Raw genomic sequence first — 20,880 nt, forward strand, 5'->3', positions numbered from 1 at the left:
GCAGGATCTGACCCGCTACAGTGGGACATAAAACCAACAGAACGGCTCCACGCTAAGAGGCTCTGGAGGGCCATTTCAGCCATTAGGAAAAGGTAACCGTGCATTTCACGGCATTTCTCATTAACAAGCAGACCCTGGGTGAGAGTGACAGAGGAGGTTTGAAACCTGCGAGGGCAGAGTGGGAGCCATAAAGGCGATGCAGCTCAGTGAGTCACTGAACACGGTATGTATGCATGTTCAAGTGGGAGAGTTTTTAAACTCTCATTTAATGCCTGCACTTGTGTACATGACGACTTTGCAGTGTTTAGAGTGTGTGTGTGTGTGTGTGTGTGTGTGAGAGAGAGAGAGAGCTGCACGCAGCATGGAGGCATCAGTGGACTAATTTAAAATGTTCCCACCTTTGGAGAACTCTCCCTCCTTCTCTCGCTGTGAGTGGTTTGCCCCCATGCCCTTTATCCTCCAGACAGGGAGTGTTGTTTTCTCACCCCGGGAGGGGGGAGACGGCAGCCCCCGTACCCCACTGGGAAGGGGAGCACAGGGGGCTTGGCCAACGACACCGAGGCCTCTGGTTCCCACATACTGCTCGGTGTTAGGGTTCGGGCCGCAGCGGCGCACCTACAGTAAACTCACACCCCGAGTCGCAGCAGAGCTGTCAGTCTTCCCAGTGAGCTCTGCGTCAGTGGGCTTCATTACACACATCACTTCAGACCATCAATTAACTCACCCCCGCTCACCCCCACGCTACACTTCCAGCCGGGAGACGGCATCCGATGCAGCGAAAGAACAACAAACGTTCCTAGTAATTAAATTATCAATGCACAATTTCGAAAAAGTTTTTTTTTTTTTTTTTTTAAGTTAGTCCAAATGAATGGAAGTCAATGCAGTGTAAACCAGTATGTGTGTGTGTGTGTGTGTGTGTGTGTGTGTGTGTGTGTGTGTGTGTGTGTGTGTGTGTGTGTGAATGAAGGCTGGGCCGTGTTGATAGAGCTGGTGAGTGACGATTCAGAGGAAAGTCATAAAAAGAAAGAGGGCATGCCGGAGGGGTCAACAGGGATCAGTTTCACCCTTACGTCTCTCTCTCTCTCGCCGTCTTACTCCTCTGACCTTTTTCAGGATCAGCACACTCTCTCTCTCTCTCTCTTTTCATTCACTGCTTAATAGCCAGTTCACAAAAGATTTCCCCTCCTGTTCCACACGCACGCACACGCATCCAAGTGGAGTACAATATTATGCTTAATTATGACGTTTAAAGGGCTGTAAAACCCCCGTATTAGTTCATAACTGATGTATGAAGTGGAATTAGTGAAGGCAAGTAACACTGAACTGCATATACCGTGATGATTTAAGGAAGCGGAGTCCATATTTAATGTTCCTGCGCAGAGTCTGGCAGGACAACAGGGTGAAGAATTAGATGGGCCACTCACACACTGTTAGGGCCACTAACTCTGCACCTGTGTTTCTGCACAGCCTCTGGGGTCTCCCTTTATGGCTTAGACTAAATTAGATGGACCATATGCATTTCTGCACATGCTTAAATACATAACTGCTGCTGGCCACGGTATTTATAGCTGGACTCCATTTAGCTCTATCTGAGATGGACGACTGTAAATCAGCGGACAGGAAACACAACTGGTTAGGCATCGCTGAGAACTGGCACTTAACACTCAGACTGGGCCAAGTCACTTTAAGAGAGAAGGTCTCTGTGCCTTCAACTAAATGTCACTCCTCCTTTGGTGTGATTGGTAATGACAAAGTGTCTGCAGAGAGGTCTTTATGTTGCACTATTTAACCTCTATTTATACTTAGAGTCGCGATGGAAAAAAAAAAAAAAGAAAAAATCTTCAGCTCGTAAGAAACTTAAATAATTTGATTACCGAGCAGAACACATAGAACGTTTTATAAGCAGTCTGCGCGGCCAATTCATCTGTGAGCAGTTTCATCACACATGAAAAGAAATCAAAACACAGGACAGATGTTGAGCAAAAACCACATTTAAGCGTTGTCACAAACTTTTTTAAATGATTGGGGCACATCTATTAAATAAAGTGCAGCTACAATGGATTCTACATGGCCTGGGCATAAGGGAATATTTAACCAGCCAATTGCAGCCAATTAACTTTGATCACTATGACTGCTTTTGGAATCTCAGTCACTTGTCTCTTGCTTCCCTATAGGGCCGTCACGATAATCACAAAAACGAGACTATCACGGAAGAAGAGGAAGAAAAGATATCACACTCTCACACATGAGGTCGCGTATGAAGACGGGTTCAGAGAGAAGCAATGACCGCTGCACTGGTGACTAAACAGGTGTCGTGTCCCTTTAAGACGGGGGTGTCAAACTCGTTTTAGTTCAGGGGCCACAGACGACATGCTTTGATCTCAAGTGGGCCGGAGACGGAAAAACAATAGCATAATAACCTTAAAAAGGTTAGATCTCTAAAAATATCTCTAAATTGTAAAAAAATTGTATTAAAAAACGAAATATGTAGTCACAGGTATCTGGAACTGAAAAGTAAGTCACCCTTCGGGCCGGATCGGACCCTCCGGTGGGCCGGTTTTGGCCCGCGGGCCATATGTTTGACACCCCTGCTTTAAGAGCAACCACGTACTACTTCATGTCACTTCCTCTGCACCATAACCTGATAGATAGATCACCAATTATGTTGGCGCGTCATCGACTCATAACTCGGTGAACGGCACCGTCTACGTTCTACTTTACGACATATGTCACAATCCCCCGGGGGTTAGTTTCCATTTCTAATATCTTGAAAAATGAAACAATGTCATCCTATTTGATATAAAATGCTACAACAGAGGCTACTGTACCTGGTTCTGAAGACACGGCTGTCTGCACATTAGAAGTCCTGCTTCACAGTTCACCGGTATCACTGGCTCGTCAACAAATGCCCGTTACCTCGACTGGTGTAACAAACAATACCGTTTAACTGACTGTGTGTGTGTGTGTGTGTGTGTGTGTGTGTGTGTGTGGGGGGGGGGGGGGGAACCTGAGAGCAAGTCCTACACTGTGACTGTGATCAGTCCGCTGGAAAAACACTCGTTTACACATACAAACACAAGTGTGAAAGTGGACGACATTAACGCCCGACAGACACTGTTACACGGACGCAGAAGATATTAGAGAGGGAAGACGGCGGGAGCGTTGATCTCTGCAGCTGCTCTGTATGTGTTACAATATCGGGCTTGCGCTACTATTGCATACTGTGGTTTTAAGCCACTTTCGTTCATCGTGGTGAAAAGTCTTATACCGTGTTTTTTTCCACCCTCCTCTTCCCTGAGTTTGTGTCGACGCGTTTGCGACGAGTTTACGCCGAGCACGGCGGTGAGTGATGAGTGGGTGAATATGAAGAAATGTTTCTGAACACAGTCCAAGACTCTCTGACCCTCTGGCCTTTGCTTTCCTTCTCACTAAAGCAGAGCAGACACCACCATCACACACACACACACGCACACACCTTCTATTCCGGTGCCCCAGGGGCAGATTGTACACAAGCAGTACATGAATCGGGAGTAAAGAGGCATGGGAGAATAGACTGCGGGGGGATTTCGCACTGTGATGGGGGAGCGTGTAGTGTAGGTGGACAGCGACACCAAGCACACAGCATGACACACACACACACACACACACAAGACAGAGCGGCCACAGAAACACTAGAGCCTGACAAATTGCACTGGCCGCTAAGGGAGCGGGAGGGAGCTGGAGGTGGGTGCAGGACTGGTGACCCGGGAACGACAGAGACTGACAGCACATGTAAAATTCATGGTGTCCCTTGTGCTCTGAGGTCATACTTCACTACTGTGTGACTGATCACTGAGTAACAGACGCCGCACGATAAAAAAAAACATGTGACACGTGAATTGAAATGGATTGTTTTGAAGCTCCCGTTAGAGACAGAGAACACAAACACACCCACCTCTAAGTCGTTGAAGAATAAGTGTGTGTCGGCCAAGTTGAAGATCATTTCCTCCATCCTCAGGCCTAGTGATACAGATGTGGGTGGGTCCTGGAAAAAGGCAAAAAAGCAATTAAATACTGAATATTTTTCCTGCATAATATTCCTCAGCAGGCTTTTCCCGTAAAAATAAGACATTAGCTGGACTTAATAGTTTCAGCCTCTGTTTACGACGCTCTGAAAGCGACTGAAATAGTCGTCAGAAATGCCGTAGACTTGAATGAATGCAGTAAAAGCATGTCTCTCTCTCCGGGGGGGGGGGGGGGGCGGGGGGGTGGTCAGTTCAGAAGAGACACCGGGGTCACCGTCACGTCGTAAATTAGCCATTCTCCACATACTTGTGCCGATGCATCGTTTGATTGCTCTGTACGTGACGGAAAACACAGTTCACTCACGGGATGTTTTTTTTCTTTAGACAGAGACGCGTGATAAATAACTCAAATGTGAGGTAAATAACAGATCATTCATCTGGATTCAATAAAATCGTGATCTCCGTCAGTCATGTGACGGGTGCTCTGACGGCGATATGGTTGCACTGTCTGTAAGACAATACCCAGAGAGGAGGGAACTACACTGTAAATAGTTAATGAGACGGTGACAGTGTGTGTGTGCGATTTTCCCATTTTTAAATTTAGTATTAATTTTAAGTTCAGGGGGGAAAAAACATCACCATTTTTTTTAACTTTTTTTTTTATTAATTAGCTAAAAAGAAGCACTTCCATTGTTTTTGTTTTTCCACAAATTGAATTTTTATCTTACATCTCTTATCAGCCCATCGCCTTCGGCAAAGGATGAAGGCAGACAATGGCAGGCCAAAGAGGAGGATTTTCAGCAGCTGCACGAGACTTATGTTAAACACAGGCTCGGCAGGACCAGGACCAGGAGTGGGGATTACAGAGTTAAACCACCTGAAGACACACCTGAGCTTTCCACTGATTAGCTGTCACGCCCGACAATGCTCGTGTTTTTACTAAAAATGACAAGGACAAACCACACAAGTAGACCTCAATCCCCCTCTCTCCTTCCTTTTAAACTCCCAGGTCAAATCAATCTTTCAGTCAGAATCCATCAAAAAAAAATAATTAGCAGAGAGCAGCGCCCTCTTCCCGGAGTCCGTCCGCCGCTGGATGACTTAGCTTTACGGAGCTGGTTCGGTGGGAAACAACAAGTGAATCCTTTCCCAATTAAATCTAAACAATCAGTCAGTGAGGGAGTTAAGAATACAAGCAGGCCAGAAGGCCAAAGTGCTGCTGCTGTCATTGCTCCGGCACCACCTGTCCCGAGATGTCAGTGCCATCCACAGGGGCGCCAAGTACCCTCCTCCTCCACCCCCCACTACACCAATAACTACCCCCACCCACTTTAAGCTCCAGCTCTGTCCAGCCCAATATGAGTACAGCTGGCCTCAGCCATCAGCTTTATGGGGGTGAGCTGCCTTGATGCCAATTAAAAGAGCTGATAAGAACAGCAGTGTGTTTATGTGTGCATGAGGGTGGGGAGAGAGAGAGAGAGAGAGAAACAAAACAGTCAGAGAGAGAGAGAGAGGGAGAGGGTGGGAGGTCACAGTGAGAGAGAGAAAGTGTCGATGTGTCCTCACTAAGATTCACATCTATTTATAGGAAGTGCAAAGCAGCAGGGAGGGAAATCTATTTACTCACTTTTTTTTTGTTAAGGCCACTAAGACGGGACGAATAATGGACGGGAGGGAGGAGAAGTGGGAGAGGTTGTGGTTGTGGGGAGGGGGGAAAGTTGGGTCTTTACACTGTGGCCGTTTCAAAGATCTGCATTTGTGATAGGCTTTGTGGGGAGCACGCGGTGCGGTTTCTGTGAGTAAACACGTCTTCCCCCTCTTATTCTATTTCTTTGTGCCGATGGTGTCGGCAGGTTGGTCGGAGCATGAAAGGGCGGCAGGGGGAGGAAAAAATGGTCAAAACGGGACTGAAATGGGCACCGGAGGAGAAAAACAGGGAACAAAAGAGAAAGCAGAGTGAGAGGGACTCTAGCGGCTGTCACATCCTATAGCTGAGCTCTGATGGAATGGGCCCTTATGGAGTCAGGAGTGTTTCCTGTTTCAGAGGAGCACACAGGAGACCCTGTGTATGCATGTGTGTGTGTGTGTGTGTGTGTGTGGGGTTGAAGAGTCCCTCATCACTGAGCCTTAGCCGTCTAAGCCTTAGCACTCTCTCTCTCTCTCTACCCAGCATGCAAGGCTGAGAATAAAGTCAATAAACAGTGGAGGGTCGCGGGGCAGCCCTCTTTCACCCCAAAAACAAAACACTGCCCCCATCAAATACCCCCTCATACCAGAACAAAGGCACAGAGCATGGGCCGCAGACACTGGGCTGTCTGACGTGTGAGGAGCAAATATATCATTCCCAGCTTCAAAAGCAGACACTTCCATAACCCAAGAAATAAATAAAAGGGGATTTGAAATCCTACTTTTATCACAGTAAATCTTGAATTTGTGATTCATTTATATTCATAGTTTTTGTGTACTTTATCCAAATGGGAAAATCATGAGACAATGACGCTTTAAGTAATCTATATAGAACCTATGACCTCAACAGAACCATGAGAATATCATTCTGCCGTATTTCCCAAATTGTTTGTTTGGAGGGTTTAAATTTAGCGAAGCAATTTACATGGAACAACAAACAGCAAAGCCCAGAGAAGCAAACTTCACAGGGACATGGGACAGAGCAGACCCTCAGTTTTACATATGTACACACACACTTATATATCTGTGCTGAATTACACTCTCTCTCTCTCTCGCTCTCTTGCCAAGCTCTCCAGGGAGATCCCTGTCTGAAAGGGATGGATTGAGGAGCACTTAATTAAACTAACAATGTGGCATTTCTGAAGGAGAAAGGAACACTTAAGACGTGTCAATAGACACCCCGAGTGCAACTGTTGTGAGCCCCTACAGCCGAGCCCCGAGCAGCCATGCGTAAATCCAACAGCTGCAAAGAGCACTCAAATATTTGTCAAGCCTTGTTGGACCTATTAAAAAAGAAATAATTATCTGTACACCGAGTTCTGCTCGCTCCTCTCAAGGCCTCGAGGCACAGTGAAATCCAACCTCCTCTCAATAGCCCCCCCCCCCCCCACCCCCCCTCAATTTTTTTTTTGTTCATCTCCTTATTGATATGTTCGTGTTCTTGCTGATAAACGGCTGCTGCCACAGTCTGATGTCACTCACCCGTCCGTATCTGTTGGCATAAGAACCCGTGAGCAAGGAATGGAAAACGATGATGGTTTCATCCAGGTCCCAGATGAAAACTCGCTGGAGAGATGGTGGTGGTGGTGGTGGGGGGGGGGGGGGGGGGGGTTGCAGAAACAAAGAAAAACAGAGAGAAAAGAGGCAAAATCAATGGTGCACTCTGTAGGACTGCAAGGTGATCCTCCTGGTCAATAGGCCAGGAGCGTGTATTTGTGCGCCACAGGGACCCAGAGATCCATTTGCTTGTGTTGGTCACCACAACACTGGCCCACCACCCCCCCTACCCCGCCCCCTCTCACCCCGCCACATGCTTTCCGGCCTTTGCCCTTTACATTAGAGTAATCAATAGCGACAAACTAATTAACTGGATATGTTAACATACCATGATGTCAGCAATATAATGGGGTGCCATTAACCTTGTTCTAATTCATATCATATTAATGAAGAGCCCGTCTGAATTACCGGGAGTTCACTGTGACATATGCTCACCGGCACGAGCGTTTAACAGCTCGCGGTGCGGCGGGAACGCGGTTAGTCACGGGTTAGCTACTGTTGCAATCTTTGATGAACACAATATATATATATATATATATATTATTCACTTCACTCACGCATTCACACGCCCTATTATATTATTTACAAGGGATATATATGAGAGCTTAATAAAAGATGTTTAGTGAAGTCATATATTCCACGATGCATTAATAATGCAAATAGAGTTAGGGAATCAAATCTTTAAGTATTAATGCCCGTCAAGTGTTAAACCTGGTGTGGCAGCCCATATAGTAAGTAGATTAGTGTCCGTGTGCCTCAGACAGGGCGAGGCAGTCTGTCGCCACGGCAGCGGGCTCACCCTACCTCAAGGTCAGAGTCGGGAGGCGGTGATGGGTTGTTGTTCCTTCTTCCCCGGCCACGTGACTTTCCATCCGAGGCCCGGCGCAATCGATCCGAATCTGAATCTTTAATGGGGGTTGATGGACTGTGGATGGTACTGTACTCTGCTGGAAGAAAGAGAAGGAGGAAGAAGGAGAGTATAAAAAGAGAGTACTGGTGGGGGGGGGGGGGGGGGTGCGGGCCGAGTTATTGTTTTGCTTTTAGCAAAATATGTTTGAGGCACAATTTGTCTCGATGCGGGACAGGCGGCTTCCTGCACGGGAGATTATTTAGGGATTAAGCAGGTAGCAAACATCATGAATCAGTTGCAGAACACACTGTAAAACCTATTGCTCGCCATGCTGATTTAATAAAGGGGGGGGGTAACAGAGGATATGTCAAGTAGGAAGAAAAAAAAGAAAAGAAGCAAAGATGTACTTTATTTAAATTGGATGAGTGTGTATGAAATTATGTTTGGTTCAAGGCTGGTGCACTCGGGCTTGATGGACGACAATTTCAATTGCAATCATTAAGGTTTGAGTGAGTTATGAAGACACTCGGCTGCCAGATGATGCATTAATGTCACAAGAAATTATTGGAAACTCTTGTATCGGCTCTCAGTCTGAATCTTTTCTGAGCTTTGCTCCAGTACACTGTGTATTGCATATATTTTTTTTTTATAAGTTTGAACAAAGACATGTCATACCTGCTGAGTTGTCTGTGAGGGCCTGGCTCGTGACGGCGGTCGGTGGTTCCTGGAGGGTGTAGGTGGTGGTGGTGGTGGACGGTGTGCTCGGACTGGTGTTGTTACTTGTCATGTAAGGGGAAGTGTAGGGCGAACTGTTGTAATACTGAGCGTACTGGCCCTGGCCGAAGGCTGGATAACTCGGGTAATCCTGTGGAGAAAGACAGATATGGGGGCGGGGGGGGAGGGAAGGTATAGTTTACATGGATAGAGATGAAGCGAGATGAGAACTAGAGTCCCTCTGAGCAGTGAGAATGCAGTGTACATCCATCTCTGTCCACACTGTATTTGTTTTACAGCCGTTTGACGCCTGTGATGTGACATTTCTGCCCCCTTCCTCGTCTTCCCTTCTTATCCATGCTTTACATATGCTTCTGACACTTGATATATACGTGACATGCAAACAAGGGAGAATGGCTCCGGCCACACAAACCATCGGTAAACTCAATGAAAACCTTAAAACAAGGTCAGGTACACGGAATGAGTTCCTATTTGCTGTGTTTTTTTTATGTCATTTTAGACATTTGTTCAGCAATAAATGTATTTTATCTTCCTCATCGGCAGCCTAACCTTCAGATGTCACTATGAAGATTTGATATTTGACAGAAGGCCTTAAAACGTCTTGTAGAGACTTAATAATTCAAAGTTATTAACTGTATTATATCGTCATATCACATCGACCTTGATCTCTGACCCAGAAACTGTAATCAGTTCACCTTTGAGTCTAAGTGGACATTAATGTGCCAGATGTAATGAAATTCCCTGCAGGCATTCCTCATATAACGGGACAGACATGTGGTTAGTGACCTTGACCTTTTACCTTAAAAAAAAAAGACATGTTATCAATTCAACCATGAATGTGGTTGAATCTACTCGTTCATTCCATTCCAAATGGACGAATGAACAAACTATGAAGCCTCTGCAGCCAGAATGATTGGAGAAAACATTTGTTAAAACATTTTGGTGAAAAAGACCGAGGCAGAGAGAGGAGAGAAAAGAGTGAGGGGAGGAGAAGTAAGAGAATTGGCATCGTAATGGGAGATATGCCCTGCACCAGTGTTGCTACTTTACAGTGCAGATTCCAAAACCTAAATGCAAACACATGTCTGCTCTGTCCTCCATCTGGACAATAATCTTTTTTATTCTTAAACCCTTTCCTCTGTGGCATAATGCATACGTGTTGGCAGAAGGTAGAGTCGATGATCCCGCGTACAAAGCGCTTGACATTTCGAGAGATTTATGTTTGAACGTGTCACGGATGAAATGTAACATATTGAGTTTGCATGTTTCATATAGATTTTCAAGCTGGGGAAAAAAAAGAGGCCTGCGATTGAGACGCATTTGAACCGTGAGCTGCGGAATGATACCAGATCAGAGGAACAGAACAAAGAGAAAGAAGTGCACGGCTACCTGTTGTGTGCTGTTGAATCCATTTGAGTTTGTCAGGGAGTTGTTTCCCGCGTACAGTCCTGACGTTGTTGTGAAAGTTCCACCTTAAAAGGACAAAAATAAGAGAGGTTTAATGCAACATTATGTCAATGATTAAAGCCTTTTTTACTCTAAAAGTAGCAGGTACATCCAGGATTTTTGAACCCACTAATCTAACGCTTTCCAAAGTTGTTAAAAGTAAGGTTCACCACAGTCAGACAATGAATGCACATCAAATTAAGATTCCAACCAACTTGCATTGTACACTCATTTAAACCAGGAGTGAATGCTGGACTTCTGACCAGTGTAAATAGCATTTTACACTGTGGTTCTGCAGAACAAAGCAGTGACAGGAAGGGGGGGGGGGCAGAGGTGAACAGAGGGGAGGCCTGAGGGAGCTACCAAGGGTGACCTTATCTTTCTCCTCTTCCTTTGTTATCAGTGATTGGATCAGGCCTGATGACAGACAGGGGAGGACAGGAAAGGGTGAGGGACGGACAGAACCTGCTCCCAAAGCCGCCCGAGCTCACACACAAGTGGCTGTTGTGTGCGAGCTATCGGAGCGGGTGGCGTTGGGGGAAGTGGGCGTGGAAAAAAAAGAAAAAAAGGGGGTAATGGTTTGAGTCGAGGAGAGAGTGGAAGATTCGCCACAACTCCGATGTGAGTGTTTATGCTCCTCTTTAGGCTTACTCAAATAATGATGCTCCAGGGAAATGAAGTCATTCACAGGGGGTTGATAGCATCTAATGACTTAACATAATGACAATTATATGCATAACAGTAGTCACAGAGGCCCTCAGGGGCATGACTTCTCTCTTCAGTGCTCATCCACCTGGGCTGTCACCTTTTAATGACACTGTCCTCTTTACTCTTGTCTCTGCTATAGATTCCAGGACAAATAACCCCCGATGGAACTTGCCATTTGCTTCTCCTCATAAAAGCTTGAGACCTTCGGCGGCAGATCAACAATTCCCATGATCCCACGCTGCTTCCCACAATTTAAACTAGGTATTTTTGTTATGATTTCAATGGAGAGACCCCTGGCGGCAAAAATTACATCAGAGGTCTCAAACTTGCGGCCCACGGGCCACATAGGGCCCTACACTCGATTTAATTTGGCCCACCACTTAATGTGAAGTTAAAAAGTTTATTTCCCACTTGACTGGTCCCCTAACTGGCCAGACTAGATGCTCAGTGGCTCCAAGGTTATTTGAAGTTTGAGGCCACTGAATGACTGTGAGTCCCAAATTAAAGACGCAAAAGATGAGCAAGTTCTTTTGCCTGTGGCCACGAACACTGTTTATAACAAGGAGATCAGGCTTTAGCTGAGCCGGAAGCGCTTGATTTGATGCGCACTGTAGCCTGGCGACAAGCAACAAGTATAAACATGGCACCTACTTAACTTTAATAACATAAAAGTTTTAGAGAGCTGTTGATTTTCATATTAGACGCTTGAGTCATTACAAATACTACATTTAAATAAAGATCTGTGTCATAGCAGCACTTACAAGCTTTACATATACGACCCCTGGGCTCTACTACTCATTTCTATACACAATAAGTCATGAAACTCCTCCATGCACCCACTGGGGACATTAATCAGTGCTACTGTAGCACTATTTAAGCTGCTTCTTCACTCATCGCCACAGCGAAATCTCCTGCAGCCACAAAAACGGTGCCATCGCTTCAGTGAAAATGAAGCAGGAGATAAATCTGCAGCTCCTAAACGGGGGCGTAATTACACCTTTGTTCCCAGAGACAAACAGAGTGAGTTCCTTTCATCCTCCAGTCATTGGCCCCATCAGGAGGGCCCTCCCACACCGTGACAAACGTGAAGCAGCTTTGAGAACACGGGGGGGGGGGGACCGTTGAGGGAAAATGGGAGCGAGGGGGTCATGAAGGGAAGCGTATGGAGGAGAGCACAGAAAGGAAGAAGACGCGGTGGTGTAGCGTTTTTCGCCCTGTCAGTTATCTACGCGGCACTGTGGCTGAAACAGAGAAACAAACATATCCCAGGCTCCACAGATTACCCGGATCCACTAATTATTTGTCCAGTTTCTCGCTCTCTGGTTCCAGCAATAACACGCACAGCAGATTTTTACCATGCCTTTCACTCTGGCCTCAGAACTCCTCTCCCTCTCTTTCTCTCTCTTTGTTGTTTTGTTTGATATTTCAAGGCCTGCGGGGTGGTGGTGGTGGTGGTGGTGGGGGGGGGTTTTAAAACTTCTGCATTCTCCAAAAGTCCACCAGAACAAAAAAAGACAGAGAGAAGGAGCGGTAATGCTGTGAAGGACAACAAATTAGCCTAATGCACAGTTCAAACAGTCATAAAAGCTCTCACTGCTGGGGTTTGAGGGTTGAACAGGGAGCCACATAAAAGCCGAGGGGACCCCTGCAAGCATAGTGAGAATGAGAAGTGGTGGTGCAGGTTATGGTGGTGGGGGGGGGGGGGCAGAAGAGTCTTGGTTTCCCGGGGGGCCATGTTTTCTCTCCCTCCCCCTGTCCTGCTCCAGTTAGTTCACTCACTCAAGACCAGACAGCATCCCCCCTCCCTCCTCTCCCCATTCCCTCCTGCCTTCTGGCTCCACAATTGGAAGTCCATTTGCTTTGCTTGATCAGTCCCCTCGCCGTGGGCTATGTCTATCATCATTGCACAATATTTGTAGCAGAAGTTTGTATGCCCCACTTGGGAATAGGCGATCAAGTCCAGATGGGGCTCTCCTTTTAAAGAACGCAACCAAGGCTCTGGCTTCTTCAGCTTGTAACTGCCACTGGGGCAAAATCCTGGAATCCAATTATTCACCTAATTAGCATCTGCTCAGTCTCACCATCTCATACTATCTCTGATAGTTTAGAACCTTCTCTGAGACGCCTCCCATGCATTCCTCTAAATTGCGATGACTGAGGAGTCGGGTCCCTTTTGTGATTCGGTGCCACAACTTTAGCACCCACACAAAGCTCCATGGCATTGGACACGAAAGCTTGCAGCAAAAACATTAATCTAATCATCCATCGCCTTGACAGCTGGCTACAGGCTGGTGGCAGGGACGCAGACAAGGAGGAGGAGGAGGAGGAGGAGGAGGAGTATCAGATGTGGAAAAAGACTTTTTTCGGTTGGGACACCCAGGCCTGAGGCACCTCGCCCGGGCAAATCAATAGGCGAGAAGGAGTAATGATGATGGCGTGGCAGAGGGCCAGAGCCACAGTTAGGAAGGCCAGAGCCAGGATAGTGGTCAATCTGTCATCTAACATGGCTGTCAATTACTAACGCACTTAAAGCTACGTGGGGCAAGTGATGGCCAGAGATAGCAGGAGAGAGAGAGAGAGAGAGAGGGAGAGTCGGAGGTAGAATGAGGGAGAGATAAAGACAAGAGTAAGAGCATAATACTTAAAAGATGAATGGGCACATAATACTGTCATCGTGAGTTAAACCACTAAAGGCAGGAGAGCAGTGTACATTCTGCTGCACATGCTTCGTCTCCTGTTGCCTTTCTCTCTCTCTCCCTCTCTCCCTCTCTCTGCCTCTCCCTTTTTCAGGGGCTCTGATGCATGCTGCAAAACTCTGGTTGTGGCCGGCTGTATTTGGTTAAGAGGCGTGGAAAAGAGGCTTCCCCGTGCCACATCTGCTGCTGAGCTGGCGTTATTTATTGTGCGATGCTTTGGAGGATTTTCAGCAACATGTGGAGATGTTTCTGCTGTCACACACTGGATATTACAGGAGAGAGCAGAACGACCTCACTCGCCGTTCACTAACTGTACTTGCCCGGTGCAGGTGCCGTCAGCGGCGCGGCGTTTTTTTTTTTTTTTTTTTGTTGTTTGTTTTTAACCGATGCAAAGAGAAAAATAGAAACGTTACATGGCAGGAGGCCTGATCTGCACTTAAACTAGCTGAAAGACTGGGCAGCAAGAGCACAAGAGGGGGAGTGCAGGCGCAGCAACTCATTTTTATCGTTTTCAGGGCCATAAATCTCGATGGTCTCAGCTCTTAAACAAATACAAATATGATCACAGGGAGAGAAAAAACAAAGGCTGGGGAGTGGGGACACGGCTGGTGCCTATAAGCGCCTGCCATTTTTCCATCTGTGTTGATTCTTTTAAGAGGAGAGGAGAAGCAGGCAGCAGTTGCGGCCGCACATAACGACTTCTGAGATGCAGCTATTTTCCGGGACGACAGCGAGGGCTGTGTTGTGAATCAGCCTGGCTCTGCAAGCTCGGGGACAGAAGACCTACAGTATATCCTCTCATCTTTTCTGAAGGAGGAGGAGGAGGAGAGCAAACTTCATCTGGACTAAACTGACGGAACACATGGCAGACAATGCAATCAGGAGAGAGAGCCAGGACAGAATAGATGAGTCATTTGACGATGAGGTTGAAAGGACAAAAATAGATGCGCAGAGAGTAAAAAAAAACAACAAAAAAACAAAAACAGGGAGAAAAAAAACAGATTCCGAGCAAAGCAAAGTATTTTTAGATGAGCGGTGAATCAAAATCTGCTTTTTTTTTATTTAAATCATTTCAGTCCAGATCATTTTTGGCTACATTTTGACACCACACACAAACACCCAGAATGACTTATGGGCATGCACAGAGACAAAAGACAACAGTATCATAAAGATGTCCTCACCCTGCATCTGGTAGCTGTAGGGGGCCTGCCCTGTCTGTGGCGTGGTGAATCCAGAGCCATAGCCGAGGAAGCCCGTCTGTCCCGGGGACTGGGACTGGCTCAGACCCCCCTCTGTCTTTATGCCTGCCCACAATGGACCTAAATCAGTTAGTGACACCAGATCGGTTTGATGCACAGACAACAATCAACACAAAGTTTTAAATTACACTGGACACTGCAGAGGCACAGCCAAGGCCTCTGTCTGCGAGTACAAACGCACTAATCACAGCGGCTGAGCACTGGTGATCTGATTAAAGACTTTTATTAGCATTACTTGTTTAGAAATCCTATCTCGCACTGTCATGCCACACAGGAGTAGCCAGCGAAACTGTACAAAAAAAACCATACAGTATATTTGGATTGTGTTTGATTTAATGGTGCAATCATTATAATCATGTGAGCGTCAGTGAGAAGACGCACGGGTAATAAAACGTTTGGCTTGTTTTTCCCCCGAGTTAAACAGCGAATCGGTCACAACGCAGTCTCTGCGGAGCGGCAGGTTTCAGGGCTCCGTTCAAACAAACAGTGGAAATTCTTCCGCATATTGCGGAGTCTTTCAGGGTCAAAACACTCCAAAGACTTTTAGACAAATAAAGCCTACATTCTCTAGTTTTTGTTTTCAGATTTGTATCTGAGGCTAATCTTTCACATCTATCGGAAAAAGCTTGACGAGCAAATTCCCTCTCGTCGCAGCGGAGGAGAACATGCAGGCACTAAACAAGACCTCAGCATCTCCTCTGTGAGATGCTGTGGGAACACGGGTTTGTCAAGAGGCAAGGCCTCACATGTGGACCTTAGGAAGGAAAAATATTTAGTTGCACAAATTCTCCGTCTTACGCATGCACCGGGTTCACAGAACAATAACAGTGTGAGCGGGGCTTCTTTGGCAAGAGAAGGAGGAGGCTATGAGTTGTGTTTGAGGAATCTTACCATAAGCTGGGATGCCATACGGCTGGCCAGGCTGGGGGTAGCTCGCATAAGCTGCGGCCTGCTGCATTCCTGTGGTGTACTGCGTCTGCCCATATGCAGCCATATTTTGGGATGAAGGGGTAGGAAGAATATGCGGATATGTTCTGCTATTTGAGAAAAGAAACAAAAGGCAAGAGTGAGAGGGGAAAGATAAACTCCGCGCTGCCTCCCTCTAAACAATAAGGCACGCTGTGAGACGACAGAGCGCGTCGCACAGCTCACATTATACACAGCGAAAGAACAATAATTGACAAAAGGACATTTTTGCAGACAAAAGCTGGCCCGAGAAGCTCCTCAATCGAGCAGGAGGATCTAATTAAAGACCCCGAGAAGAAGTCGGATGCTGCTTATTTTCTGAAGCAAAAATTAAAGAAGTCTTACTTGGAAGGATAAATCTGTGGAGAGAACTGGTGAGTTTGTCTTGGGCTGAAGCCACTGCTTCCAATAGCTGAGGAGAGGCAAAGAGAAAAAGAGGCAAGCACATATTTAAACACGAAGAATTAAGGCAAATATTATCTTTTGCCAACAGAACTCGGGGATTCCAAGGAAACGGTAATTACATTGCGTTTCTCTATTTATTTCACTAACCTTATTTAAAAGGGCGAAAACCCGGAGAGCAATAATGAAGTAAAAATAATCAGGTAAGAACATCAGGTTTATTTCTGCTGACCTGCCGTATCTCTGAGATACTTGTGGGGCTGCTATGGCGACTGCTGGTGTAAACACACACACACACACACACACACACACACACACACACAGGGTTGCTTGACTCAGTCTCAGCCAGTGGCTTCTGTTGCCTTGGGCTTTTCAAGCCACAACCACATTGGAAGTGACATCACTGATTGCAGGTAATGAGTGCTACTGCATAATCATTCCCTCATTAGACGTACGACCGTGTGGTTCCACGGGGCTGTTCACTTGTGAAAGTTACGCCACGAAATAACTCACAGAGGGTTTTTTTTTTGGAATTTGTAGAACGAGGCATAAAACACACATTGGGGGAGTTTTAGAAAAAATCAGAAATGAATTGAGAAATAAAGAAAACCTGAGTCTGCTGGACTTCACCTACAAGGTGTATGCTTGTAATTAAAAAGTGCAATTATTTCAAATATTATACATGTCTGTAGATGGTTGTCAAACAAAAAACATTTAATGTTTGGTAAAAACATAAACAAAGAGAATAAATTATGAATACATAAATACCAGTAAATTAAAAGTAAATACAATAATAGCTAATAGTAATAATTCACAGTTAAATAAAAAGCCAGAACAATTTGAATGTCAGTGCAGCTGAGTGGCACCGTTTTGAAACATCTGTCTAATTGGCCATGACATGTAAAATATGGGGATTTGGTTGTGGGGGGGGGGGGGGGGGGGGGGCGCTCACTGTATGTAACTGTACGCTGTAACCCCTCACACACGTTATTAATATTGAACACTTTTTTCCCACATCAGCAACACCTGCCGCTGGACAAATACGTGCGCTTCTGTACGGAGCCCTGGGTTTCCCCCCCCTTCCGAGGAGGACAGGGCGGGTGTAAGATTACGAAATTTCATTAATACTGTCACAGTCAAAAGTCGTACTGGTGATTTATGCGCTACTAGTGTTAAAGTATCAGGTGCTTGGTTAAACAGCTCGAGCAAAAACAGGACAATTAGCGGCAAGATAATCCTACGCACGATTGAACACGCCGCTATTAAAAATACCTAGAAAACTGATAAAAAAAAATCAGTGATTATTTATTTTATCATTATAGTAAAAGAGTTTATTTAAAGTCAGAGAGTGTGTGTGTGTGTGACTGATGTTCCCGTGCTGAGAGGAGGGTGTCAAAACCCCGGCTCTGACAGGGCGATAGGGTAACAGCCCGTGGAGAACGAGGGCCACTGGGACGCCATGTCACTCCACTAGACAGACAGGCTTGGTACATTACAGGTCATAATTCAGTCCTCAGTGGCATGGGAACCAGCAGCGTTAACACACACACACACACACACACTCTCACTCACGCTCTCTCTCTCACACACACACACACACACACACACACACACACACACACACACGAGCAAGCACAGCATATATATGTGTGCTGACAAAGGAAAGGTAGAGTGTCCTGTTCTTCAACACACACACACACACACACACACACACACACACACACACACACACACACACAGACCCATGTGCTATATTGGCGTTTTAGCTGCAGGGACACTTCCTGAGGCCCGGCTTATCAGTTGCCTATCTCTCGGCTCATCTCTCACTAATCAGTTCTGCAGCTGTGTGTGTGTGTGTGTGTGTGTGTGTGTGTGTGTGTGTGTGTGTGGACAAAACAGTGCTCCCTTCTCACCTGATCCTGAGAAGCTGTCTAGAGAAGTGTCTGCTACTGAGGTGACGATTTCACTGCTGCTCATTGGCTCGGTTTTAACTGCAAACAAAAAGGAGCCACATTGTCACCAAATGATGTTGTGAATAAATGTGTGGAAAAAGTGCAAAAAAAAAAAAAAGATGAGATTAATGTCAATAAACATCAAAATTATGCTTTGGAGATGAATGAAAAAAAAAAATGTTTTCAATGCAAAATAAAAACAAATTCAGACGTGGGATGATTTAGTCAAACAACTTTTCAACAGTGTTTTTCTTTATCACCTGAGTGAGCTTTAATTATATATTATTATAACAAAATAAATCAGATCGAATCCGAATTACAAAAAAAAAACAATCTTATATTCATCACTTTTATTTAGTGATGTTCAACCGAGGCATTTAAATGTAGAGTGAAATAAAACACCCCTTCTGTGGATGTGTGTTAAGAGTTAGTGCAATTGAAACGTCAAGGAAATATACGATGTATAAAATCTTTTTAAGAGTGTAGCAAACGCCGTTTGACCTCGACTCCATTGTGCAGCCCAGTGATAGATCTGTAAAGACAATTTCACAGCTATCTGACAGCCCAGGAATCTTTGAAATCAATCCATTTCACTACAGGCAGGCAGGAGTGGAGGTTTTTTTCTTTTTTGTTCTTTTTTTTTGGCATAAAAATGTACAATGTGGGCAAGGGAGTCATTCTCGGTGGAGTCCCTGATGGTTGAAGAAGCCATCCGCTGTCATGTTTTACATGTGTGGACGACGAGCGCCTCTTTCTGAACAACACACTGATGAAAAATAGTCGGGAGGGTGCATGCATTCACTGGCACACACTCACAGCTCACACAATGACACACACAAGAACCACCGTGTTGGGTTGAAATGAAAGCAAAATGTGCGACTTTGTCATCGGGAACGTTCATTAACAACGGACACAAACTCCAGTCGTGTCAAACCATGCTTGAAACTGAAAAACCACGACATTTACAGCAAATACCAAAGAGTTTCTGAATGAAAGGCACAATAGTTGAGGTGAATAAGTGGAATATTTTATATTTCTTTTTTGGGGGGGGGGAATTCTTTGAGTGTCATGAGAGGTTTTAAAAAAAAAAAATGTAAAATACAAAAGGCTCTGTTCATTCTTGCTCTCAGGTGAGAGTGTTGGGGGGGAAAACACCAAGTATTGTCCTTTCATTGTGTCACTGAAAAGTAGACAAACCTGCAGCGGACTGTGAGTTAGAACCTAACAACCAGTCTGCAGTGGTAAGCATTGTGATGTTATCACCTATGGGAAAGAAAGAATGGGAAAGGGACACATGACAGTCGGCTCCATGCCTACTGAACCCTGTGTCATCAATATACAAAAAAAATAAATAAATAATAAAATAAAAATAAACAAAAGAAAAACTGACCAACTGTGAGATTACGTGACAGTGCAGGATGCAATGTAAATGTAATGACTCGTTGGTCTCGGGCTGCTTTACTAAACAAAGGCTCAGATTTAAAGCACCTGGCTAAATAACTAGTGAATGCACGACAGCGACCTCATGCAAATCTGTGTCATTTCCATGCTGTAGGTTTTGAATAATTACATAGTTGCTTAAATAAACAGCTAAGGGTCGCTGGAAAACAACTACTAGAGGCACTAGGAGGGAAAATTGTTTATATTCAAAACTGCAAAAAAAGTATTGTTTTACTCCATACTGTTTAATCTGAAAATTCTCTGCACTCTTATGTCTATTTTATGGAAAAAATACTAGCCTCAATTTCTTGAGCTATTTTAAGAATGAGCTGATTTATCCGGCTATATTAAAAATAAATCCTGCGAAACACTGTTTTCACTTTACATGTTACAGTACAGCTTCTACCTCGATTCTCGAGTTTTCTTTACATCGTAAAAGCAGAGAAAGACTGAGAGAGAGAAAAAAGAAAATATGAGGAAAAGAGACGTCGCACGGCACACTTACCTTCAGTGCCATTGGGTGTCATGGAATTGTTATTGATGTGTGAGTTGTCGAGGTTGGGACCATTAGGAGATTCACTGCTTCCACTTACTCGGCTGTGAGGACTGGCTAGATCCTGCATTTCCATAGACCTGACAGCACACACACACACACACACACACCAAATCAAATTACACATATCGCTATGGTTTCAGGTAAGACACTCGGCTCAGACACGCAACGCTGTTTACAAAATATGCACACAACACACTCGTCCAGATTTAGGTGAATACAAAGCGATCAGAGCACAATATCATAGCTACAGTGCAAATCATATTATATATATATAAAATGTAACACATTTGCATTAACAATAAAAAAAAAAATCGTACTGCAATGTGATGTTTTCATTTAAATTAAAATGATATAATTAAATAAATAAAAAAGTACCAGATGAACTGTAAACATTTTGACAAGAATAAAACAGCGAGTGTCAGACGTTTACTCTCAGTTTACTCTGGTGTGTGTTGGAGTCAAAAAAAAATGGCCTTAAGTGTATATGGTTTTGTACGGTATCGAAGAATGTTAACAGATGTTTGCTGGTCTGAGGCAACGGTTAATGTGCCTGTTAAAAAGTGCAGCACTCTGCTTGATTATAAGAGCCTATGCCTCAGTGATGGGCAGATGAGAAGCTCATG

The 20,880-nt window shown here is 45.0% G+C and overlaps 1 protein-coding gene across 16 annotated transcripts in view; it reads right to left on the reverse strand.

Moving 5' to 3' along the window:
• The window catches only part of eya1 (EYA transcriptional coactivator and phosphatase 1), a 63,135-nt gene that overhangs the window by 12,533 nt on the left and 29,722 nt on the right, over positions 1-20,880 (reverse strand). For 5 of the 16 annotated variants that reach the window (XM_058626464.1, XM_058626481.1, XM_058626449.1 and 2 more), the window contains 11 exons: positions 20,207-20,334; positions 19,459-19,524; positions 18,223-18,300; positions 16,253-16,319; positions 15,833-15,978; positions 14,864-15,001; positions 10,222-10,304; positions 8,773-8,962; positions 8,052-8,194; positions 7,173-7,256; positions 3,935-4,024 (listed from right to left, as the gene is read on the reverse strand). In XM_058626464.1, the coding sequence (XP_058482447.1) occupies positions 3,935-4,024; positions 7,173-7,256; positions 8,052-8,194; positions 8,773-8,962; positions 10,222-10,304; positions 14,864-15,001; positions 15,833-15,978; positions 16,253-16,319; positions 18,223-18,300; positions 19,459-19,524; positions 20,207-20,330 (1,209 nt within the window). In that variant the 5' untranslated portion in view covers positions 20,331-20,334. The remainder of the gene's footprint in view (positions 1-3,934; positions 4,025-7,172; positions 7,257-8,051; positions 8,195-8,772; positions 8,963-10,221; positions 10,305-14,863; positions 15,002-15,832; positions 15,979-16,252; positions 16,320-18,222; positions 18,301-19,458; positions 19,525-20,206; positions 20,335-20,880) is intronic. The other 11 variants (XM_058626569.1, XM_058626497.1, XM_058626512.1 and 8 more) reach the window with 11 other exon arrangements.

Source organism: Solea solea, chromosome 1 (genome assembly GCF_958295425.1).
Source record: "Solea solea chromosome 1, fSolSol10.1, whole genome shotgun sequence".
NCBI classification, from domain to species: Eukaryota; Metazoa; Chordata; class Actinopteri; order Pleuronectiformes; family Soleidae; genus Solea; species Solea solea.